The sequence below is a fragment of the Perca fluviatilis genome, chromosome 2 (assembly GCF_010015445.1).
Source record: "Perca fluviatilis chromosome 2, GENO_Pfluv_1.0, whole genome shotgun sequence".
NCBI classification, from domain to species: Eukaryota; Metazoa; Chordata; class Actinopteri; order Perciformes; family Percidae; genus Perca; species Perca fluviatilis.
Genome location: NC_053113.1, coordinates 7,013,272 through 7,039,846, shown reverse-complemented (window position 1 = coordinate 7,039,846; position 26,575 = coordinate 7,013,272). Strand labels below are relative to the sequence as shown.

General features: G+C 46.1%; 2 protein-coding genes across 5 annotated transcripts in view; both read left to right on the top strand.

Moving 5' to 3' along the window:
- Positions 1-3,725, top strand: part of wdr62 (WD repeat domain 62) — a gene marked incomplete at its 5' end in the record, with an annotated part of 23,575 nt that extends 19,850 nt beyond the window's left edge. Inside the window, 2 exon segments of the mRNA XM_039777005.1 lie at positions 309-377; positions 3,708-3,725. Coding sequence (XP_039632939.1) covers positions 309-333 — 25 coding nt within the window.
- Positions 3,726-7,306: 3,581 nt separating this feature from the next.
- Positions 7,307-18,877, top strand: atg16l2 (ATG16 autophagy related 16-like 2 (S. cerevisiae); the record flags this gene model as incomplete). 4 transcript variants are annotated; one of them, XM_039777260.1, is given in 9 exon segments in its annotated part: positions 7,307-7,896; positions 9,797-9,854; positions 10,397-10,454; positions 10,538-10,611; positions 11,438-11,689; positions 12,351-12,413; positions 17,228-17,290; positions 18,633-18,686; positions 18,760-18,877. In XM_039777260.1, coding segments are annotated over 9 exon segments (909 nt in total), but the record flags the coding sequence as incomplete, so codon positions are not given.
- Between the last annotated feature and the right edge of the window lie 7,698 nt (positions 18,878-26,575).

Sequence of the window (26,575 nt, the reverse complement as noted above, 5' to 3'; positions counted from 1 at the left end):
TGACTCTGTGTGTCTGTCTCTCTCTGCGTGTGTGTTTGTCTGTTTGATGTGTGTGTGTGTGTGTGTGTGTGTGTGTGTGTGTGTGTGTGTGTGTGTGTGTGTGTGTGTGTGTGTGTGTGTGTGTGTGTGTGTGTTACCTGGGTAACAGGTGAACTACCGTATGTGTGATATATTTTGAGGGGAAAACGTTTATTTTAACTCTTCTATGAAACATGATTAGGACTTAAAGTCTATCAGTGTATCTTGTTGACTCCCTTAATCCCAAATATCAACTGTAACGAGAGTTTCTGTCTCCTTCATGTCTCTAGAATCAGACACGTTTTTGGGAGTTGACCCCCCGACATCTTCCTCCTCTCCGCTGTCGGACCCTCACACAGGTACCCCTATATCCCAGCAGCCCCGAGGTCTTATGAAGCCAACGCTTGTGTCTGGTTTCAGTTTAATGCATTTGTGTGAATAGGAGGCGTTTCGTGGAGTTGTGTTATAATCAGTGGTGTAGCTTATGAATCAGTGGTGTAGCCTATGATCAGTGGTGTAGCTTATGAATCAGTGGTGTAGCTTATGATCAGTGGTGTAGACTATGAATCAGTGGTGTAGCTTATGATCAGTGGTGTAGCCTATGATCAGTGGTGTAGCCTATGAATCAGTGGTGTAGCTTATGATCAGTGGTGTAGACTATGATTAGTGGTGTAGCTTATGATCAGTGGTGTAGCTTATGATCAGTGGTGTAGACTATGAATCAGTGGTGTAGCTTATGATCAGTGGTGTAGCCTATGATTAGTGGTGTAGCCTATGATCAGTGGTGTAGCCTATGAATCAGTGGTGTAGCTTATGATCAGTGGTGTAGACTATGATCAGTGGTGTAGCCTATGAATCAGTGGTGTAGACTATGATCAGTGGTGTAGCTTATGATCAGTGGTGTAGCTTATGATCAGTGGTGTAGACTATGATTAGTGGTGTAGCTTATGAATCAGTGGTGTAGCTTATGATCAGTGGTGTAGACTATGATCAGTGGTGTAGACTATGATCAGTGGTGTAGCTTATGATCAGTGGTGTAGACTATGATTAGTGGTGTAGCTTATGAATCAGTGGTGTAGCTTATGATTAGTGGTGTAGCTTATGAATCAGTGGTGTAGCTTATGATCAGTGGTGTAGCTTATGATCAGTGGTGTACTATGATCAGTGGTGTAGACTATGATCAGTGGTGTAGCTTATGAATCAGTGGTGTAGCTTATGATCAGTGGTGTAGCCTATGATTAGTGGTGTAGCCTATGATTAGTGGTGTAGCTTATGATCAGTGGTGTAGCCTATGATCAGTGGTGTAGCTTATGAATCAGTGGTGTAGCCTATGATTAGTGGTGTAGCTTATGATCAGTGGTGTAGCCTATGATTAGTGGTGTAGCTTATGATCAGTGGTGTAGCCTATGATCAGTGGTGTAGCCTATGATTAGTGGTGTAGCCTATGATTAGTGGTGTAGCTTATGAATCAGTGGTGTAGCCTATGATTAGTGGTGTAGCTTATGATCAGTGGTGTAGCCTATGATTAGTGGTGTAGCTTATGAATCAGTGGTGTAGACTATGATCAGTGGTGTAGACTATGATTAGTGGTGTAGCTTATGATCAGTGGTGTAGACTATGATTAGTGGTGTAGCTTATGAATCAGTGGTGTAGCCTATGATTAGTGGTGTAGCTTATGATCAGTGGTGTAGCCTATGATTAGTGGTGTAGCTTATGATCAGTGGTGTAGCCTATGATCAGTGGTGTAGCCTATGATTAGTGGTGTAGCCTATGATTAGTGGTGTAGCTTATGAATCAGTGGTGTAGCCTATGATTAGTGGTGTAGCTTATGATCAGTGGTGTAGCCTATGATTAGTGGTGTAGCTTATGAATCAGTGGTGTAGACTATGATCAGTGGTGTAGCCTATGAATCAGTGGTGTAGCTTATGAATCAGTGGTGTAGCCTATGAGTCAGTGGTGTAGCCTATGAATCAGTGGTGTAGACTATGATCAGTGGTGTAGACTATGATCAGTGGTGTAGACTATGATCAGTGGTGTAGCTATGAATCAGTGGTGTAGCTTATGAATCAGTGGTGTAGACTATGAATCAGTGGTGTAGCCTATGAATCAGTGGTGTAGCCTATGAATCAGTGGTGTAGCCTATGAATCAGTGGTGTAGCCTATGAATCAGTGGTGTAGCCTATGATCAGTGGTGTAGCCTATGATCAGTGGTGTAGCTTATGAATCAGTGGTGTAGCCTATGAATCAGTGGTGTAGCCTATGAATCAGTGGTGTAGCCTATGATCAGTGGTGTAGCCTATGATCAGTGGTGTAGCCTATGAATCAGTGGTGTAGCCTATGATCAGTGGTGTAGCCTATGATCAGTGGTGTAGCCTATGAATCAGTGGTGTAGCTTATGAATCAGTGGTGTAGCCTATGAATCAGTGGTGTAGCCTATGATCAGTGGTGTAGCCTATGATCAGTGGTGTAGCTTATGAATCAGTGGTGTAGCCTATGAATCAGTGGTGTAGCCTATGATCAGTGGTGTAGCCTATGATCAGTGGTGTAGACTATGAATCAGTGGTGTAGCCTATGAATCAGTGGTGTAGCCTATGAATCAGTGGTGTAGCCTATGAATCAGTGGTGTAGCCTATGATCAGTGGTGTAGCCTATGATCAGTGGTGTAGCTTATGAATCAGTGGTGTAGCCTATGAATCAGTGGTGTAGCCATGAATCAGTGGTGTAGCCTATGAATCAGTGGTGTAGCTCTATATCAGTGGTGTAGCCTATGATCAGTGGTGTAGCCTATGAATCAGTGGTGTAGCCTATGAATCAGTGGTGTAGCCTATGAATCAGTGGTGTAGCCTATGAATCAGTGGTGTAGACTATGAATCAGTGGTGTAGCCTATGAATCAGTGGTGTAGCCTATGAATCAGTGGTGTAGCCTATGATCAGTGGTGTAGACTATGAATCAGTGGTGTAGCTTATGAATCAGTGGTGTAGCTTATGAATCAGTGGTGTAGCTTATGAATCAGTGGTGTAGCTTATGATCAGTGGTGTAGCTTATGATCAGTGGTGTAGCTTATGATCAGTGGTGTAGACTATGATCAGTGGTGTAGCTTATGATCAGTGGTGTAGACTATGATCAGTGGTGTAGCTTATGAATCAGTGGTGTAGCTTATGAATCAGTGGCGTCTCATTTTTACGTTGCCTTTTTGACGCTTTATAAAAAAATATCAGTTCACTCCGTTAATTACATTTTTTTTCTTTTGTTTTTCAATTTTATAGCATTTTGGAGGGAAAAAATGGTACAAGAACATTGGAAAAAAATCGACAAAAAGTGAATCAAAGAGAGACTAGAGCCAATCAGGAGCTCGTTGAGATTCGCCCGTTTTTCAGAGGCAGTTTGTAACGGTGAGATTAGCAGAGGAGAGAGGAGTCAAAGGGTCTCTGAGCTTCTCTGTGTCCTGGTTACCCACTAAACTAAACTGTTGTTACTCCATGAGAAGGTCAAATCAGTTTTACTTCCTATCACCCTTTAACGTCCTTGTGTTTCCCGTTAACCCTTTTTTCGACTTGACGTTCTGCGCTCGTTTCTACGTCCCATATTTTCTGATATAAAACAAAAATTAAAAAACGGGTCAGTGTGACCTGAAGTCCACCCAAGGGTTAAGGGTCTTGAGGAGAGATGCATTCTGGGATGTTTGTAGTTTCAGGTTCAGGTGACGGGGCGCTCGGCGCGGGGCGCGGGCGCGGGCGGGCGGCGGCGGCGCGCGGCGGCGCGGGGCGCGCCCCCCGCGCGCCGCGGGCGGCCGCCGCGGGCCCGCGGGGCGGGGGCGGCGGCGCTGGCGGGCGCGGGGCGGGGGGGGCTCGATGAAGTCCTCCTTTGCTCCGTTGCTTCCCCATGACTGAGATCCACTATCCATTTTTTTTTTTTTTGTCTGTCTCCACTGTCTCTACCTGCCTGTCTTGCGCTATTCTGTCTTTCCGTCTACCTACCACCTCTCTCTCTGTCTCCTGTCTCTCCTTCTCTCCTTCTCTCTGCCTGTCTCTGCATATTCTCTCCTGTCTCTGTCTCTCTCTGTGGTGTCTCTCTACCTACCTCTCTCTGGGGTGTCTCTGTCCTTCGTCTCTCCTGTATCTCTGTTATCTTTCGCTGTCTGTCTCGCTCTCTCCTCTCTCTCCTGCTCTATCTCTTTTCTCTCTGTGTGTCACCTACTGTCTCTCTCTGTCTCTCTACCTATCTGTTTTTCTCTCTACCTATCTGTCTGTTTCTCTCTCTATACTTCTGCTATGTCTCTCTCTGCCTGCCTGTCTCTTTTGCTCTCTGCCTGCCTGTCTTTCTCTCTCTATCTGTCTGCCTCTCTCTCTGTCTCTCTCTCTCTCTCCCTGCCTGCCTGTCTCTCTCTCTGTATATAACTGTGTCTCTCTGCCTGCCTGTCTCTCTCTCTGTATATAACTGTGTCTCTCTGCCTGCCTGTCTCTCTCTCTGTATATAACTGTCTTTCTGCCTGCCTGTCTCACTCTCTCTCTCTCTCTGCCTGCCTGTCTGTCTCTCTGTATATAACTATGTGTCTCTCTGCCTGCCTGTCTCTCTCTCTCTCTCTGCCTGCCTGTCTGTTTCTCTGTATATAACTGTGTCTCTCACCTGCTGTCTTCCTCTCTCATGCTCTCTCTACTTTCTGCCTGTCTGTCTCTCTGTGCTCTCTGTCTCTGCTTCGTGTTCTCTCTACTTACCTGTCCTTGTCTCTCTGTATATAACTGTGTCTCTCTGCCTGCCTGTCTGTCTCTCTGTATATAACTATGTGTCTCTCTGCCTGCCTGTCTGTTTCTCTGTATATAACTATGTGTCTCTCTGCCTGCCTGTCTGTTTCTCTGTATATAACTCTGTGTCTCTCTGCCTGCCTGTCTGTCTCTCTGTATATAACTATGTGTCTCTCTGCCTGCCTGTCTGTCTCTCTGTATATAACTATGTGTCTCTCCTGCCTGTCTGTCTCTTTGTATATAACTGTGTGTCTGTGTTGGTGTTTTTTTTTTTTTAAAAAAAAAAATCCTCTCATTCTCTTATATAAAATGTTCTCTACCTTTCTCTTGAATTCTCGTCCTGGCTGGCGGGCGCGTTTGGGGCGGTCCAGGGCGTCCGCGTCCTGCGTGGGGCGTTTGATGGCGTTCTCTGTGAGCTGCAGGCGGCCCTGGGGGGTGGAGACAGGCGACCGGAGGACGCGGGGACCCTGGGGGGTGGAGACAGGCGACCGGAGGACGAGGGGACCCTGTCTCTGCTGGAGAAGTACTCTGAGCTGCTGGTCCAGATGACTCAGAACAAACTGAACCGGATCTGAGCCCGTACGGAGGCTCAACGGAGACAAAAGTCACTTTATTTTATCAGTGTTCCTTTTAACGCACCTTACGTTTGTTGGTTTATTTGTGTTTTTAAATCACAGTCGCTCAGTTTGTACATAAACTGTTTTATTATGTCCTAATAAATGTGTTTCATACAGTTTGGTTTCATTTTCAGTGAGATGATGATGATGATGATGATGATGATGAAGAAGAAGAAAACTTGCGCTCTGTGCTGAAAATGGCGAGTTTTGACTGATGTTTTGGCCATATAATAACTCGGGCCTGCTTGGTTCTTTCTGTGCTTTTTATCCCATTTTTGTTTCATTTTTACGTTGCGTTTTGTCGCATTTTTACGTTGCCTTTTGTCGCGTTTTTACGTTGCCTTTTGTCGCATTTTTACGTTGCTTTTTGTCGCATTTTTACGTTGCTTTTTGTCGCATTTTTACGTTGCTTTTTGTCGCATTTTTACGTTGCCTTTTGTCGCATTTTTACGTTGCCTTTTGTCGCATTTTTACGTTGCCTTTAATTCGCATTTTACATTGCCTTTTTGCCGCATTTTTACATTGCTTATTAGCGTTATTACGTTTACTGTACAGCGTTTTACGTTGCTTTTAATTACGCTTTTTACATTGCCTTTTTTGTCGCATTTTACGTTGCCTTTTTTGCGCATTTTCCGTTGCCTTTAATTGAGCATTTTTACATTGCCTTTGTAGCCGCATTTTTTACGTTGCCTTTTGTCGCATTTTACATTGCTTTTTTGTCGCGATTTTCACGTTGCCTTTTGCCGCATTTTGCTTCGCTTTTTGTCGCATTTTACTACTTGCTTTGTCGCATTTTTACATTGCCTTTTGTCGCATTTTTACGTTGCCTTTTGTCGCATTTTTACATTGCCTTTTGTCGCATTTTTACGTTGCCTTTTGTCGCATTTTTACATTGCCTTTTGTCGCATTTTTACGTTGCCTTTTGTCGCATTTTTACGTTGCCTTTTGGCGTCACATTTTACGTGTCGCCTTTTGTGCGCGCATTTTCACGTTTGCTTTGTGTCGCATTTTTAACGTTGCCTTTTTGTCGCATTTTTACATTGCTTTTGTGCAGCATTTTCACGTTGCCTTTTTATTCGCATTTTACATTGCCTTTTGTCGCATATTTACGTTGCTGCATTGTCGCATTTTACATTGCTTTTTTGTCGCATTTTTACAGTTGCCTTTTGTCGCATTTTTACGTTGCTTTTTGTCGCATTTTTACATTGCTTTTTGTCGCATTTTTACATTGCTTTTTGTCACATTTTTACGTTGCCTTTTGTCACATTTTTACGTTGCCTTTTGTCGCATTTTTACGTTGCCTTTTGTCGCATTTTTACATTGCTTTTTGTCGCATTTTTACGTTGCTTTTTGTCGCATTTTTACGTTGCCTTTTGTCGCATTTTTACGTTGCCTTTTGTCGCATTTTTACGTTGCCTTTTGTCGCATTTTTACATTGCCTTTTGTCGCATTTTTACGTTGCCTTTTGTCACATTCATACGTCCCTTTTCTCGCCTTTTCAGACGCAACCAATGGAGAGCAGAGAGTGATAAAAACATGAAATATAAGAGTTTGGCATCAGACTTATTGAAGATAAAACAGTTCTGTATGTCAGGACATGAGATTCATCTTCTACAAACTTTGGAAAAAGCTGCAAAGTCAAAGTAAAAAAATAATAAAGGTCAAAATGGAAAAACTAAACACAGGAAGGTTAGAGAGCGCGGAGCTGGCAGCACGAATTTTATAGCATTTTGGAGAGAAAAAATATATACAAGAGCATTGAAAACATGGACAAAATGTTTAAAAAAAAACGTTGATAAAGTGAGACCAAGTGTCGACCAATCTTAGTTTTAAATTTTGACCCAGAAAAACAGTTGCAGGTCGACGGGGAGACAACAGGGGGGTTACTACGTACTCTCCCCACCCTCCTTAGCCCCGCCCTACGTCATCAGAGTGACGAATCTCTACGGAAAGAAAAAGTTACAAAAACAAAACAAACCCTTTTTTAGAGAAAGAGGAAAGAAACATGGCGGCGGCTGGAAGACCCGGAGCTTCACCACGGAGCTTCGTGTGACACCAGGCCGGTCTGTGAGCGACTGTCAGCGGGGAAACGGCACCGAGAAGCGGCCCGCGCTGCGGACTTCATGGCTGCTCTGACAGCAACACGGTTGAAGCTAGAGAGGGGATACAGCTACGGCCGCGAGAGTTACGTTTAGACACCAAAACGACTAGTTAAGTTTGGGGAAAAAAGATCGTGGCTTTGGTTAAAACACTCGTGCGTTTCCTGGGTGAAAGTATTAAAATATATCAGCCGAGATTTTGCGTAGCTTCCGGCCGTTGCTGTATCCCTTCTAGCCCACCCGCACAGTCATGACCGATTCAGCGGGAGGGTCGCAGCGCTGCGCCCGGGTCGGGGCTCCGGGACGCGGCGGCGGCGGCAGGTCCGCCTCGGAGACCCGCTGGAGGAGACACATCGTCGGGCAGCTGAAGCACCGAGACCTGAGCCAGCACGCCAAGTTCCAGGATCTGATCCGCTTCTGTACGACAGACAAGTACACTTATTAAATGTGTTTAAAACCATTACAGAAGGGCTGGTTTAGACAGGGGAAGTCAGGTCAGGTTACTGCCGACCAAACTCCATTGAAAAATCTGTCGATTTAACAGTTAGCTAACCACAGTGCTTAGAAAAAGTATTAAGAGAATTACTTCCTGTTTCATACTTTGCAAAACACCAAAAAGTTGTGTACACAACAACTCCTGCAAAAAAGGATTTTGTCTAACACAGTTGAATCAATTCAAAAATCAGTTTGCAGCGTAACCGTCTGCTAACCACACTGCTTAAAAGAGAGTTTTTTTAAATGGAGTTTGGTTCGGAAAAATCCTTCCCGCTTTCATCTGTTTATAAAACCATTACAGAAGGGCTGGTTGAGATGTATGACAGCTGACAGGGAAGGCAGGTCAGGTTACTGGGGACAGAACATCTGGAGAGTTGAACCAAACTCCATTTAGAAATCTGTCAATTTAACAGTTGGCTAACCACAATACCTGGAATGACTTTAGGGAAATCCTTTCTGTTTCATACCTGGCAAAACACCAAAAACAGTCGACAACCCATCCTGTAAAGAGAGATTTAATTCAACATAACTGAACCAAGCAACATTTGAAATTCGGTTTGCAATTTAACAGTTTGATAACCACAATGCTTAAAAGAGAGGTTTCTTTTAAAGGAGTTTGGTTCAGAGAAATCTACCTGGTGTCAGAATATTTAATGTAAAAACAGTCTGAATATTTAACGTAAAAAAGGCAGAATATTTTATATAAAAAAGTGAATATTTAATGTAAAAACAGTCTGAATATTTAACGTAAAAAAAAATCAGAATATTTAACGTAAAAAAAAGTCAGAATATTTAATGTAAAAAAGTCAGAATATTTAATGTAAAAAAAAGTCAGAATATTTAATGTAAAAAAGTCAGAATATTTAATGTAAAAAAGTCTGAATATTTAATGTAAAAAAAGTCTGAATATTTAATGTAAAAAAGTCAGAATATTTAATGTAAAAAAGTCAGAATATTTAATGTAAAAAAGTCTGAATATTTAATGTAAAATAGTCAGAATATTTAATATGAAAAAGTCTGAATATTTAATGTTAAAAAAGTCAGAATATTTAATGTAAAAAGTCAGAATATTTAATATAAAAAAGTGAATATTTAATGTAAAAAAGTCTGAATATTTTATGTAAAAACAGTCTGAATATTTAATGTTAAAAAAAGTCAGAATATTTAATGTAAAAAGTCAGAATATTTAATGTAAAAAAATCAGAATATTTTATGTAAAAAATCGGAATATTTAATGTAAAAACAGTCACGACTAAAACAACTTTTGAACGTACCCATTTTCCACCAAAACAAGTTCCTTCCTGAGACTATTTAGCAGAGGCGCCGTGGTCTCTACTCGACCACATGTTGTTCCACTTCCTCTGCGTCTCCGTCTGATGCCGATTACTCATCGCTGTGAAATATAACAAACTCTGACATCGCTCTCAAGTCTCGGTCTCTCAGGACTTCACTAAACCGCCTGTGCATTGGCTGACTTATGCTTATGTGTTAGAATTTGCAAATGCAACCAGCGACTCATTTATAATTTAAAATGTGTTACCCTAAGCCCCCCCCCCTCTCCCAGCTCCCTTTACACGCACTCCCAAAGAAGAAGCTCTGGCTGTCTAAAGCTTCAGATGTACTCGTGCAGAAAGAGCTTTGATAGAAAAAAAGCTGAAATTTTTTTTTTATGTTTTTGCAAAGTCAGAATATTTTCAGTAAATTTATTTAAAAAGTCGAAATATTAAAAAAAATACGCAGAAAAAATGCACAAAAACTGTTGAAATAATTGTCAAATGTCCATAAAACAAAGATGAGTTGTTCCTCTGTGTTCTCTGTTCTCAGACACTCAGCTGCTGGAGAAGAGCAGCCTGACCAAAGGACTCCTGAGCCGCTCCGCCAGGTAACACACACACACACACACACACACACACACACACACACACACACACACACACACACACACACACACACACACACACACACACCGACGCACATGCGCGTCATGAAACTCAAACTCCACCAGACTCCATGTAAATAATCAGGACTTTTAGCGTGTATAGAGCCAGCATATCTCCACCAGACTCCATGTAAATAATCAGGACTTTTAGTGTGTATAGAGCAGCATATCTCCACCAGACTCCATGTAAATAATCAGGACTTTTAGCGTGTATAGAGCCAGCATATCTCCACCAGACTCCATGTAAATAATCAGGACTTTTAGTGTGTATAGAGCCAGCATATCTCCACCAGACTCCATGTAAATAATCAGGACTTTTAGCGTGTATAGAGCCAGCATATCTCCACCAGACTCCATGTAAATAATCAGGACTTTTAGTGTGTATAGAGCCAGCATATCTCCACCAGACTCCATGTAAATAATCAGGACTTTTAGCGTGAAGCTGTGTAAGTGATGCTGAGGGTGTGTTTGTTTTGTGCCTGCAGGCGTCCCTCCGCTGACAGCAGCTGCTCCGTCAGCTCTCTGAAGAAAACTACGGGAGAGGTACGCACATCAGTCACGTACACACACACACACACACACACACCCCCACACCCAAAATAACTCTCACTCTTGTGTTGTTGCAGCTGGCCTATCGGGTGCTGGAGCTGCAGCAGCAGATTAAGGTCCGAGAAAGGCTTCTGGACGAGCAGCATGCCAGGTGAGTGACACACCTGTGGAATCCTCTCCGCTGATTGGCCCCCGGGTTGCTACGGTTTCCTGGTTGAACCACATGTTTCCTGCAGGGATCCACACAGACTGGTTTCTCAGGGCCCATAACGGCTATTACCAGTTAATACCAACTCATTAGTAGCTATAGGGGGGGGTTGCAATATTCTGAGGAGGAACATTTTAGAAAAGTCGAAAATATTTGAACACAGTCCAGGTACCTGCATACACACACACACACACACACACACACACACACACACACACACACACACACACACACACACACACACACACATATACATGGAGACACACACGGACACACACACACAGAGACACACAAAGAGAAACAGAAAGACAAACACAAACACACACATACACATACACACACAGAGACACACACGCACACACACACACAGAGACACACGCACACACACACAGAGACACACACACACACACACAGAGACACACACACACACACACAGAGACACACACACACACAGAGCCACACACACACACACACACACAGACAGAGACACAATCACAGAGACACACACACACACACACACACACACACACCGCGTGTGCATGTTTTCTGCCTTTATTGGACAGGAAAGCTGAGACATGAGGAGGAGATACAAGCCGGCCGCCAGGTCAGAGTTGAACCCGCGGCCGCTGCATCGAGGAGCAAACCTCTATATATGGGCGCGCGCTCGACCAGCTGAGCTAACCGGGCGCCCTAGAACTATTATTTTCTAAGTAAAGTTAAAGAGGCTTGGCTGTGTGAACTGTCCCTTTAAATGTGTCTCTGGGGTCAGACTGCTGGAGGAGGAGCGCCGGCTGGAGGGGGCGCTGGATGCGCGGCAGGCGCTGCGGGGGCGGGTGGAGCAGGTTCAGGCGGACAACGGGACGCTGAAGGCGGAGTACGACGCGTTGCTGGAGCGACAGCGAGCGGCGGAGACGAGGCTGAGAGACGAGACGCTGAGAGAGGGGCGCCTGCTGCAGGACGTCATCCAGCTCAAACAGCAGGCCGCAGAGCGCCTGAACAGCCGCAACGAACGCAAGTCCAGGTACCTGAACGCACCACGCGCAGGTCCAGGTACCTGAACGCACCACGCACAGGTCCAGGTACCTGAACGCACCACTCGTAGGTCCAGGTACCTGAACGCACCACGCGCAGGTCCAGGTACCTGAACGCACCACTCGTAGGTCCAGGTACCTGAACGCACCACGCGTAGGTCCAGGTACCTGAACGCACCACACGTAGGTCCAGGTACCTGAACGTACCACGCACAGGTCCAGGTACCTGAACGCACCACGCGTAGGTCCAGGTACCTGAACGCACCGCGCACAGGTCCAGGTACCTGAACGCACCACGCGTAGGTCTAGGTACCTGAACGCACCACGCGTAGGTCTAGGTACCTGAACGCACCACGCGTAGGTCTAGGTACCTGAACGCACCACACACTGGTCCAGGTACCTGAACGCACCACACACATTTTTTTTGGAAAACTTTATTGAACCATTTTGGCTGTGACAAAAAGCTGCAATATTCTGAGGAAAATTTAAGAAAAGTCGAAATATTTCGAACACTTAGTCCAGGTACCTGCACGACCACACACACACACACACACACACACACACACACACACACACACACTCTCACTCACACACACACACGTTTATTTCTTTAAGCTTTATTTAAACGTGTAATCTCATTGTTTTCATCAGAGCTCGAGAAGCGAAGCTGCAGGAGCTGCAGGCTGCTGCCAGGTCAAAGGTCACCATGGACAGGTGAGACCCCCCCCCCACCTTCACTAAGTTCCACCCAAACATTTCCTTTTTACAAAACACTTTATGATGATGATGATGATGATGAAGACGACTGAGGGTCCTATCTGAGCTCCAGCGCAGTACAAAGCAGTTGTTGGTTTCCCGTCCAGCGCCCGCGTCGTTTAAATGGCAAATTCACCAGCACCCATCTGTGGCCCATGGGCGTGCTGGTCTAACAGGGAGGTGTGTTCAGGTGCATTCTGGGCGTGCTGGTCTAACAGGGAGGTGTGTTCAGGTGCATTCTGGGCGTGCTGGTCTAACAGGGAGGTGTGTTCAGGTGCATTCTGGGCGTGCTGGTCTAACAGGGAGGTGTGTTCAGGTGCATTCTGGGCGTGCTGGTCTTACAGGGAGGTGTGTTCAGGTGCATTCTGGGCGTGCTGGTCTAACAGGGAGATGTGTTCAGGTGCATTCTGGGCGTGCTGGTCTTACAGAGGAGGTGTGTTCAGGTGCATTCTGGGCGTGCTGGTCTAACAGGGGAGGTGTGTTCAGGTGCATTCTGGGCGTGCTGGTCTTAACGGGAGGTGTGTTCAGGTGCATTCTGGGGGCGTGCTGGTCTTACAGGGAGGTGTGTTCAGGTGCATTCTGGGCGTGCTGGTCTAACAGGGAGGTGTGTTCAGGTGCATTCTGGGCGTGCTGGTCTTACAGGGAGGTGTGTTCAGGTGCATTCTGGGGCGTGCTGGTCTTACAGGGAGGTGTGTTCAGGTGCATTCTGGCGTGCTGGTTAACAGGAGGAGGTGTGTTCAGGTGCATTCTGGGCGTGCTGGTCTTACAGGGAGGTGTGTTCAGGTGCATTCTGGGCGTGCTGGTCTTACAGGGAGGTGTGTTCAGGTGCATTCTGGGCGTGCTGGTCTAACAGGGAGGTGTGTTCAGGTGCATTCTGGGCGTGCTGGTCTAACAGGGAGGTGTGTTCAGGTGCATTCTGGGCGTGCTGGTCTTACAGGGGAGGTGTGTTCCGGTGCATTCTGGGCGGTGTTGGTTTACAGGGAGGTGTGTTCAGGTGCATTCTGGGCGTGCTGGTCTAACAGGGAGGTGTGTTCAGGTGCATTCTGGGCGTGCTGGTCTTACAGGGAGGTGTGTTCAGGTGCATTCTGGGCGTGCTGGTCTTACAGGGAGGTGTGTTCAGGTGCATTCTGGGCGTGCTGGTCTAACAGGGAGGTGTGTTCAGGTGCATTCTGGGCGTGCTGGTCTTACAGGGAGGTGTGTTCAAGGTGCATTCTGGAGTGCTGGTCTAACAGGGAGGTGTGTTCAGGTGCATTCTGCGGCGTGCTGGTCTTACAGGGAGGTGTGTTCAGGTGCATTCCGTGCTGCTAGTCTTGCGGGAGGTGTGTTCAGGTGCATTCTGCGTGCTGGTCTTACAGGGAGGTGTGTTCAGGTGCATTCTGGGCGTGCTGGTCTTACAAGGGAGGTGTGTTCAGGTGCATTCTGGGCGTGCTGGTCTAACAGGGAGGTGTGTTCAGGTGCATTCTGGGCGTGCTGGTCTTAAAGGGAGGTGTGTTCAGGTGCATTCTGGGCGTGCTGGTCTTACAGGGAGGTGTGTTCAGGTGCATTCTGGGCGTGCTGGTCTTAGGGGAGGTGTGTTCAGGTGCATTCTGGCGTGCTGGTCTTACACGGGAGGTGTGTTCAGGTGCATTCTGGCGTGCTGGTCTAACAGGGAGGTGTGTTCAGGTGCATTCTGGGCGTGCTGGTCTTACAGGGAGGTGTGTTCAGGTGCATTCTGGCGTGCTGGTCTTACAGGGAGGTGTGTTCAGGTGCATTCTGGGCGTGCTGGTCTTACAGGGAGGTGTGTTCAGGTGCATTCTGGGCGTGCTGGTCTAATAGGGAGGTGTGTTCAGGTGCATTCTGGCGTGCTGGTCTAACAGGGAGGTGTGTTCAGGTGCATTGCTGCGGAGTGCGGTCTTACAGGGAGGGTGTGTTCAGGTGCATTCTGGGCGTGCGGTGCTTACAGGGAGGTGTGTTCAGGTGGATTCTGGGGCGTGCTGGTCTTTCAGGGAGGTGTGTTCAGGTGCATTCTGGGCGTGCTGGTCTAACAGGGAGGTGTGTTCAGGTGCATTCTGGGCGTGCTGGTCTTACAGGGAGGTGTGTTCAGGTGCATTCTGGGCGTGCTGGTCTTACAGGGAGGTGTGTTCAGGTGCATTCTGGGCGTGCTGGTTTTACAGGGAGGTGTGTTCAGGTGCATTCTGTGCGTGCTGGTCTTACAGGGAGGTGTGTTCAGGTGCATTCTGGGAGTATTGCTATCTTGAGGCAGCGGGAAGTGATCGCACCATTGACCAACAAAAACCTGGTCTAAAGTCAATAACACAGCATTAATAAAGTCCAAGCCCTAAGTCAAGGCCAACAAGTCCCAAATAAAGACCAAGCCCTAAGTCAAGGCCAACAAGTCCCAAATAAAGACCAAGTCCAAGCCCTAAGTCAAGGCCACCAAGTCCCAAATAAAGACCAAGTCCAAGCCCTAAGTCAAGGCCAACAAGTCCCAAATAAAGACCAAGTCCAAGCCCTAAGTCAAGGCCAACAAGTCCCAAATAAAGACCAAGTCCAAACCCTAAGTCAAGGCCAACAAGTCCCAAATAAAGACCAAGCCCTAAAGTCAAGGCCAACAAGTCCCAAATAAAGACTAAGTCCAAGCCCTAAGTCAAGGCCAACAATTCCCAAATAAAGACCAAGCCCTAAGTCAAGGCCAACAAGTCCCAAATAAAGACCAAGTCCCAAATAAAGACCAAGTCCAAGCCCTAAGTGAAGGCCACCAAGTCTCAAATAAAGACCAAGTCCAAGCCCTAAAGTCAAGGCCAACAAGTCCCAAATGAAGATCAAGCCCTAAGTCAAGGCCACCAAGTCCCAAATAAAGACCAAGTCCAAGCCCTAAGTCAAGGCCACCAAGTCCCAAATAAAGACCAAGTCCAAGCCCTACGTCAAGACCAACAAGTCCCAAATAAAGACCAAGTCCAAGCTTTAAGTCACGGCCAACATGTCCCAAATAAAGACTCAGTCCAAGCCCTAAGTCAAGGCCAGCAAGTCCCAAATAAAGACCAAGTCCAAACCCTAAGTCAAGGCCAACAACTCCCAAATAAAGACCAATTCCAAGCCCTAAGTCAAGGCCAACAAGTCCCAAATAAAGACCAAGTCCAAGCCCTGCGTCAAGGCCAACAAGTCCCAAATGAAGACCAAGCCCTAAGTCAAGGCCACCAAGTCCCAAATAAAGACCAAGTCCAAGCCCTAAGTCAAGGCCACCAAGTCCCAAATAAAGACCAAGTCCAAGCCCTACGTCAAGACCAACAAGTCCCAAATAAAGACCAGGTCCAAGCTTTAAGTCACGGCCAACATGTCCCAAATAAAGACCAAGTCCAAACCCTGCGTCAAGGCCAACAAGTCCCAAATAAAGACCAAGTCCAAGCCCTAAGTCAAGGCCAACAAGTCCCAAATAAAGACCAAGTCTAAGCCCTAAAGTCAAGGCCAACAAGTCCCAAATAAAGACCAAGTCCAAGCCCTAAAGTCAAGGCCAACAAGTCCCAAATAAAGACCAAGTCCAAACCCTAAGTCACGGCCAACAAGTCCCAAATAAAGACCAAGTCCAAGCCCTAAAGTCAAGGCCAACAAGTCCCAAATAAAGACCACGTCCAAGCCCTAAAGTCAAGGCCAACAAGTCCCAAATAAAGACCAAGTCCAAGCCCTAAAGTCACGGCCAACATGTCCCAAATAAAGACCAAGTCCAAGCCCTAAAGTCACGGCCAACAAGTCCCAAATAAAGACCAAGTCCAAGCCCTAAAGTCACGGCCAACATGTCCCAAATAAAGACCAAGTCCAAGCCCTAAGTCAAGGCCAACAAGTCCCAAATAAAGACCAAGTCCAAGCCCTAAGTCAAGGCCAACATGTCCCAAATAAAGACTCAGTCCAAGCCCTAAGTCACGGCCAACAAGTCCCAAATAAAGACCAAGTCCAAGCCCTAAGTTAAGGCCACCAAGTCCCAAATAAAGACCAAGTCCAAGCCCTAAAGTCACGGCCAAGAAGTCCCAAATAAAGACCAAGTCCAAACCCTAAAGTCAAGGCCAACAAGTCCCAAATAAAGACCAACTCCAAGCCCTAAAGTCACGGCCAAGAAGTCCCAAATAAAGACCAAGTCCAAGCCCTAAAGTCAAGGCCAACAAGTCCCAAATAAAGAACACCACGCCCAGCCCAAAGTCAAGGGCAACAAGTCCCAAATAGAAGACGGTCCAAGCCCTAAAGTCACGGCCAACATGTCCCAAATAAAGACCAAGTCCAAGCCCTAAAGTCACGGCCAACAAGTCCCAAATAAAGACCAAGTCCAAGCCCTAAAGTCACGGCCAACATGTCCCAAATAAAGACCAAGTCCAAGCCCTAAGTCAAGGCCAACAAGTCCCAAATAAAGACCAAGTCCAAGCCCTAAGTCAAGGCCAACAAGTCCCAAATAAAGACCAAGTCCAAGCACTAAAGTCAAGGCCAACAAGTCCCAAATAAAGACCAAGTCCAAGCCCTAAAGTCAAGGCCAACAAGTCCCAAATAAAGACCAAGTCCAAACCCTAAGTCAAGGCCAACAAGTCCCAAATAAAGACCAAGTCCAAGCCCTAAAGTCAAGGCCAAAACACACCTCTGATTAATGAAGACACTAAGTACAACCCTTTTGAACCATGCACCCGGCACACGGACCGTTTTTACCGCCGTCAGACTAGCAAAAGTGGATTCGTACGAGCCATAAACGCACCTTCGCCAGGCGCTTCACGCTGTGCGCTCAGATGGTTAAATTCGGGCGCTCTGTGTTTCAGTTGTCGTCCATCGTCTCCGGAGACGGCCGCGACGCCGGCCAGAGGCCACACCAGACTCTTCAGGTTCAGCCTCACATCTCACTTTAGTGTCAGCTCTTCTGTCTCTTTCCTGCTTCTTTCTAGGTTTTCTGTCACTTTTCCTGCCGTTTGTCAGTTCTCTTTCATTTTGAGGCTTTTTCCGACATCTCTGGTCTTTTATTTCTCACATCTTACAACTTTTTAGTCCCTTTTTGTTTTGTTTTTTTGTCCCTTTTTTTCCCACCGATGTTTTTGAGACTTTTTTCGGCATTATTTTTACGTGTTTTTAACTTCTTTCTGATGTTTTGTAACATCTCTTGTCTTTTTATTTCTGAGATCTTGCAAGTTTTTTTGTCACTCTTTCAATGTTTTTCTGCTTTTTTCAGACTTTTTTTTTCGACATTTTTCTGTTTTTCTAACTTTTTCTCTGACTTTCATTAGTTTAATCATCAACCAATCAAACGTCATATCAATATTCTCACATTTTTCTTGAAATCTCGCTACTTTGCTCTTAAAGTATTTCCAAATATTCTGACCTTTTCCTCGACATATTCTGACTTCTTTATTAAAACGTTTTGTATTGAAATATTTACGCTTTTTTCTCAATAAATGCCTAAATATTTTGATTATCTTTTTCTGACTATTTCATCCAAATATTTATCCTTCATTATTATTCATCTTTATCAGTTAAAAAATGTAAGTGAAGTGTGTTAGCATGTTAGCGTTTTTTAGCATGTTAGCATATTTTAGCATATTAGCATGTTTTAGCCTGTAAACATATTTTAGCATGTTAGCATATTATAGCTTCTTAGCCGAAGTGTTTGTATGTGTTAGCATGTTTGCAGATGTTTTAGCATATTAACAAGTGTAAGCATGGGTTAGCAAGTGTTAGCATGTTAGCAAGTCAACATATGTTAGCATATGTTAGCAGTGTTAGGATGTTAGCATATGATTGCATGTTAGCAGAAGTGTTTGCAGACGTGTTAGCATGTGTTAATAGGTTAGCCTCTGTCAGCATATGTTAGCATATGTAAGCTGTGTTAGGATGTTGGCATATTTTAGCATATGTTAGCTGTGTTAGGATGTTAGAATGTGTTTGCAAATGTGTTAGCATATTATCATACGTTAGCATGTAAGAATTTGTTATAAGGTTAGCCTCTGTCACCATATGTTAGCTGTGTTAGGATGTTAGCATGTGTTTGCCGGTGTGTTAGCATGTTAGCATCTGCTACTACTTGAGCTTCTAAAATCCTATCCCCCTTTTTCTGACTATTTCATATAAACATTTAGTGTAAATCAGTTTAATAATCAACTGTAAGTTAAGTGTTAGCATGTGTTAGCATGTGTTAGCATATGAAGTGAAGTTGAGTGTGTGTGTTTGTCTCAGATCTGCGTCAGCGACGTCTCCCAGGATCCTCTCCTCCTTCAGAGAGCTGTTTGAGTGAGTTGCTCTACGTTTCACTTTGTTTTCTTTCTGTTGATGTAATATGTAAATGAGGTTGTGATGTCAGCAGGAAGAGGCGTGGCCACTCGGTCTGCAGCCCGGAGGAGGAGCTGGTGTTTCCTGTACGAATCTGCCTCTCAGCCAGAGTCCCGGCCAGAGCGCTACAAGTCCTGGTAACGCACACATGCCGAGCGCGCACACACCACAAAAAAAAAAAAAAAAAAAAAAAAAAAATGCCTTGCTGCCTGCGCGGACGCGCGCACACACACCAAAACACACACAAAACCACAACACACCACACACACACACACACACACAAAGGGTTCGCACTTTTCACCTAACACACACACAACCCGCACCACACACACAACCCACCACCACATGTGTTGACCCTTTCTCTTTCCTTCCATCTATCTTCCGTCCCTTCTGTTTCTGTCTCTCCTTCTCTATCCATTTTCGTCTTTCTTTCCTGCGGCCCGGTTTCCTGGTTTCCTGGGTTCCTGGGTTTCCTGGGGTTTCCTGGGGTTTCCTGGGTTTCCTGGGGTTTCCTGGGGTTCCTGGGGTTTCCTGGGGTTTCCTGGGGTTTCCTGGGGTTTCCTGGGGTTTCTGGGGTTTCTAGGGGGTTTCCTGGGGTTTACGGGGTTTCCTGGTTTTTTTCTGGGGTTTCCACACACTGGGTTCTCGGGGTTTCCTGGGGTTTCCTGGTGTTTCTGGGGTTTCCTGGGGTTTCCACCTGGGGTTTCTGGGTTTCCTGGGTTTCACACACACTGGGGTTTCCTGGGGTTTCCTGGGGTTTCACACACAGGGGTTCCTTGGGTTCGCTTGGTTGCTTCCTGTTCCTGCATTATTTGTTTCGTTCTATTCAGATCATGGGCTGGGGTGTGTGTGTGGAGTGTGGGTTCCTGCCTGTGGTCATGGGGATCCATACCAGGGACTCTTCTTTCCTCTCCCCTGGCCATGGTGCCTCTGGTCCCCATTCTGGGGCCATTCCTGGTGCATTGGCATTACTGGATTCTGGTTCATTTGTGCTATTACTTTTTTGTGTGGTTTCTGTGCATTCTGGTGCCTATGCCTGGTGCATTGTGTGTCCTGCCTGCACTGGTCTCCATTGTGCCTGTGTGTCCTCGTCCTGGTCCATTCCTGGTGTCCTCGTGGTCCTGTGCCTCGGTGCCTCACCGTGCCTCGGGTCCTCCTTGACAAAAGGCGTTTGGTTTCCTGATTTTCCTGGGCTTTGTTGGTCCTGGATCCTTCCTTTGGTTTTTGTCCACTGTGTCTTATATTTTTTCATTGTATTTTTTTTTCTTGGTGGGGTTATTTTTTTTTATTTTTGTTTGGTGGGGTTGTGGGGTTTGGTGGGGTTTTTGGGGTTGGGCACGGGGTGTGGTGGGACTGGGTTCTTCCCTGGGACCACCCTGGGACCTCACAAAGACACACACACACACAAACACACACACACACACACACACACAAGGAACCACACACACACACAGAGAGACACACACACACACACAAAGACACACACACACACACACACACAAAGACACACACACACACACACACACACACACACACACACACACACACACACACAAAGAGACACACACACAGACACACACACACACACACACACACACAGAGACACAAGTGGAGGAATTTTCCTGATTACTTTATTTGTGTTTCAGGGCTTCAGGATCCTCGCCGCCTCCTACGATAAGTCGGCCTTGTTGTGGCGGCTGGATGACTCCGTCCCCAAGGTAACCACGGCAACCTTCCAGACAGGAAGTCAGACAGTGTTGAGTCCAACATCAAAGAATTTCTAACAAGGGAAGAAGTTCCCCTCTCTCGTTACTTCTGAACTGGTTGCAGTTCCCCTCTTGTTCCACTAGAGGGCGCTCACAGGCCAGTGCTGAATGAATGGAGGTCTATGGAGCTATTTATAGCTCCATAGACCTCCATTCATTTAGCATCTAGCTCCATAGACTCCCATTCATTTAGCAAAACGTAGCGGTAGAGATGTAGCCTTAGAATAACACTTACTGCATGTCTTAACTGCTGTTATTATACAGAAATATCTCTCTCTCTCCCTCTCTGTCTCTCTGCCTGCCTGTCTGTCTGCCTGTCTGTCTCTCAGCTGACTCTAACAGGTCACAGCAGGAAGGTAACAGCAGCGAGGTTCAGCAGTGTTCACCAGGTGGTGACGGGCAGCGCTGACGGGACGGTCCGACTGTGGGACCTGCAGCGGGCCGCCGCCTGTAAGTCTGACCAATCAATCACTGATCCCAGATCCCCCGACCAATCAATCACTGATCCCTGATCAATCAATCACTGATCCCTGATCAATCAATCACTGATCCCCTGATCACTGATCCACTGATCAATCAATCAACATTGATAGTAACATTTCCCATGCAGGACTGTCTATAGGTCCTTTTACTTTTCTATATATATATATTTTTTTTTACCAGTTAGTAAATGTTATCATATCTTAGCATAATACAAGTATTTATTTATAAAACACGTTCCCAGATGAAGCTTGTTTTGTATCAGCGCAAAAATAGTCAAACAAGCTAAAAAAGCGTTAAGAAAACCTAAAAAATGTCAAAAAATATAAAAAGAGCTAAAACGTGCACGCGCACACACACACACATACTCACAACGCACACACACACATACAACGCACAAACACGCATGTGCACGTGCACACACACTCGCAATACACACGTGCACACGCACACACACACACAGAGGCACACAGTTACGTGGAGTGTGTGATGAATAAAAATATAAAAAGAGCTAAAGAATAAAATAAATAAAAGAATAAAAAAAGCTTTTGATGATTGTGATTGGTCTGTCTGTCTGTCTGTCTGTCTGTCTGTCTGTCTGTCTGTCTGTCTGTCTGCCTGCCTGCCTGTCTGTCTGTCTGCAGGTGTGCAGGTTGTCACGGTATCGTCGTACTGCAGCGACCTCGTCTGCTCGGAGAACTGCGTCATCAGCGGACACTTTGACTCCAAGATCAGAGTCTGGGACTCCAGGTAACCCTCACCCATTCATCACACACTCAGGTAACCCTCACCCATTCATCACACACTCAGGTAACCCTCACCCATTCATCACACACTCAGGTAACCCTCACCCATTCATCACACACTCAGGTAACCCTCACCCATTCATCACACACTCAGGTAACCCTCACCCATTCATCACACACTCAGGTAACTCTCACCCATTCATCACACACTCAGGTAACCCTCACCCATTCATCACACACCAGGTAACCCTCACCCATTCATCACACACTCAGGTAACCCCACCCATCTCATCACACACTCAGGTAACCCTCACCCATTCATCACACACTCAGGTAACTCTCACCCATTCATCACACACCCAGGTAACCCTCACCCATTCATCACACACTCAGGTAACTCAAACCATTCATCACACACTCAGGTAACCCTCACCCATTCAATACACACTCAGGTAACCCTCACCCATTCATCACACACCCAGGTAACCCTCACCCATTCATCACACACTCAGGTAACTCTCACCCATTCATCACACACTCAGGTAACCCCCACCCATTCATCACACTCAGGTAACCCTCACCCATTCATAACACACTCAGGTAACCCTCACCCATTCATCACACACTCAGGGTAACTCTCACCCATTCATCACACACGGTCGGTAACTCTCACCCATTCATCACACACTCAGGTAACCCTCACCCATTCATCACACACTCAGGTAACCTCACCCATTCATCACACACTCAGGTAACTCTCACCCATTCATCACACACTCAGGTAACCCTCACCCATTCATCACACACTCAGGTAACCCCACCCATTCATCACACACTCAGGTAACCCTCACCCATTCATCACACACTCAGGTAACTCTCACCCATTCATCACACACTCAGGTAACCCTCACCCATTCATCACACACTCAGGTAACTCTCACCCATTCATCACACACTCAGGTAACTCTCACCCATTCATCACACACTCAGGTAACCCTCACCCATTCATCACACACTCAGGTAACTCTCACCCATTCATCACACACTCAGGTAACCCTCACCCATTCATCACACACTCAGGTAACCCTCACCCATTCATCACACACTCAGGTAACTCTCACCCATTCATCACACACTCAGGTAACTCTCACCCATTCATCACACACCTCAGGTAACTCTCACCCATTTATCAACACACTCAGGTAACCCTCACCCATTCATCAACACACCTCAGGTAACCCTCACCCATTCATCACACTCCTCAGGTAACCCTCACCCATTCATCACACACTCAGGTAACCCTCACCCATTCATCACACACTCAGGTAACCCCCACCCATTCATCACACTCTCAGGTAACCCTCACCCATTCATCACACTCCTCAGGTAACCCTCACCCATTCATCACACACTCAGGTAACTCTCACCCATTCATCACACACTCAGGTAACCCTCACCCATTCATCACACACTCAGGTAACCCTCACCCATTCATCACACACCAGGGTAACCTCACCCATTCATCACACACTCAGGTAACCCTCACCCATTCATCACACACTCAGGTAACACTCACCCATTCATCACACTCAGGTAACTCACCCATTCATCACACCTCAGGTAACACTCACCCATTCATCACACAATCACTCAGGTAAACCACCCATTCATCACACACCCAGGTACTCCCCATTCATCACACACTCAGGTAATCACCCATTCATCACACACCAGTATCCCCATTCATCACACACACTCAGGTAACCCTCACCCATTCATACACACTAGGTAACACTCACCCATTCATCACACACTCAGGTAACCCTCACCCATTTATCACACACCAGGTAACAAATCATCACACACAGGTAACCCTCACCATCATCACACACTCAGTAACCTCACCCATCACACACCAGTACCTCACCATCATCACACACCAGGGTAACCCTCACCCATTATCACACACTCAGGTAACCCTCACCATTCATCACACACCAGGTAACTCACCCATTCATCACACACTCAGGTAACCCTCACCCATTCATCACACACTCAGGTAACCTCACCCATTCATCACACACTCAGGTAACCCTCACCCATTCATCACACACTCAGGTAACCCTATATATATATATATATATATATAAAAAATGTGTGTGTGTGTATATGTGGTGATGTCGTGTGACTGTGTGGTGATGTCTGGTGATGTCGTATGACTGTGTGGTGATGTCGTGTGACTGTGTGGTGATGTCGTGTGACTGTGTGGTGATGTCGTGTGACTGTGTGGTGATGTCGTGTGACTGTGTGGTGATGTCGTGTGGTGATGTCGTGTGACTGTGTGGTGATGTCGTGTGACTGTGTGGTGATGTCGTGTGACTGTGTGGTGATGTCGTGTGACTGTGTGGTGATGTCGTGTGACTGTGTGGTGATGTCGTGTGACTGTGGTGATGTCGTGTGACTGTGTGGTGATGTCGTGTGACTGTGTGGTGATGTCGTGTGACTGTGTGGTGATGTCGTGTGACTGTGTGGTGATGTCGTTGACTGTGTTGGTGATGTGGTGACTGTGGTGATGTCGTGGTGGTGATGTCGTGGTGATGTGGTGACTGTGTGTGATGTCGTGTGACTGTGTGGTGATGTCGTGTGACTGTGTGGTGATGTCGTGTGACTGTGTGGTGATGTCGTGTGACTGTGTGGTGATGTCGTGTGACTGTGTGATGATGTCGTGTGACTGTGTGGTGATGTCGTGTGACTGTGTGGTGATGTCGTGTGACTGTGTGATGATGTCGTGTGACTGTGTGATGTCCAGGATGGTCAGCTGTGTTCAGGAGTTTCCCGCTCCGGGGAAAGTCACCTCATTGGACGTCAGCGCCGACCACCGTCAGCTGCTAAGCTGTTGCCGTGACGACTGCCTCCAGCTGGTCGACCTGAGGAGGTGGAGCAACGACCGCGTGTGCTTCAGGTAGAGAACTGCTGCTCAGTTTGGAGACCTTTTTAACCTTTAATTTGATGTTTCTGCAGGTTTTTTTTGACACTTTTTCATACTTCTTTAGATGGGTTTTAGCGTTTAATAATCAATAAAACAGAAATGTCTGTAATGAAGTTAGTTTGTGTTTGAAACACAGACTAACAGGCTAACTCTGTCTGTCTGCCTGTCTGTCTGCCTGTCTGTCTGTCTGTCTGTCTGTCTGTCTGTCTCTGTCTGTCTGTCTGTTTCAGAGCGGAGGGTTTTAAATGTGGCAGTGACAGCACCAAAGCTGTAATCAGGTGAGCACTACGTTTACATAATTCTCTTCTTCTTCTTCTTCTTCTTCTTCTTCGAGAGAGAGAGATATATAGAGAGAGAGAGAGACAGAGAGACAGAGAGAGAGACCAAGACCAAGAGAGAGGGAGACACAGAGAGAGGGAGACACAGAGAGAGAGAGGGAGACCAAGAGAGAGAGAGAGAGACCAAGAGAGAGGGAGAGACAGAGAGAGAGAGACAGAGAGAGAGAGGGAGACAGGGAGAGAGGGAGACAGAGAGACAGGGAGAGAGGGAGACAGAGAGAGAGACCGAGAGAGAGAGACCGAGAGAGAGAGAGAGACCGAGAGAGAGAGAGAGACCGAGAGAGAGAGACCGACCGAGAGAGAGAGACAGGGAGAGAGAGAGGGAGACAGAGAGAGGTTTTTTTTGGACAGTTCACTGGGAAAAAATTCTAAGGTTCAGCAGAAACCGAACTCGGTCAAAAAGCCCAAATATTCAGCTGAATCTGGAGCTCAGTCCTGGCCTCGGTGCAGCCCTGAGTTACACATGTTCTCAGTAACTGGGTGAAATGAGTTGTATTAATGTATTCACCATCAGGGTTTGACTCTGATCTGATATGAAAACATTCTGCCAGACGACCCACAGAGACGACTGCTGCTGCTGCCTGGTTCAGTTTCTGCAGTTTCCATGGCAACAGCAGGACCAGCATGCTTTGTGTCTGACAGAAAAACCCTAAATGTGTAAAATGTGTTTGAGTCAGAGACTTCACCCAACTGTCAGAAGCTCCGTACGCTTGTCTTATTCGTACGCTAATACTGTATCTGAAGTCTATTTTATATAGGCCTTAGTGGTCCCCTAATACTGTATCTGAAGTCTCTTTTATATAGACCTTAGTGGTCCCCTAATACTGTATCTGAAGTCTCTTTTATATAGACCTTAGTGGTCCCCTAATACTGTATCTGAAGTCTCTTTTATATAGACCTTAGTGGTCCCCTAATACTGTATCTGAAGTCTCTTTTATATAGACCTTAGTGGTCCCCTAATACTGTATCTGAAGTCTCTTTTATATAGACCTTAGTGGTCCCCTAATACTGTATCTGAAGTCTCTTTTATATAGACCTTAGTGGTCCCCTAAAACTGTATCTGAAGTCTCTTTTATATAGACCTTAGTGGTCCCCTAATACTGTATCTGAAGTCTCTTTTATATAGACCTTAGTGGTCCCCTAATACTGTATCTGAAGTCTCTTTATATAGACCTTAGTGGTCCCCTAACTCCATGTAAATAATCAGGACTTTTATCATCTAAAACACACTTCATTCAAAGTGGACAGAAACTAAATCAAACTACCAAAAGCCGTCTTGGTTCATCTTTCCACTGTTCCAACAATCACCACTCTGGTTTGGTTGAAATAAACCCTTAATTCACCCATTTACATGTGGAGATATGCTGGCTCTATACACGCTAAAAGTCCTGATTATTTACATGGAGTCTGGTGGAGATATGCTGGCTCTATACACGCTAAAAGTCCTGATTATTTACATGGAGTCTGGTGGAGATATGCTGGCTCTATACACGCTAAAAGTCCTGATTATTTACATGGAGTCTGGTGGAGA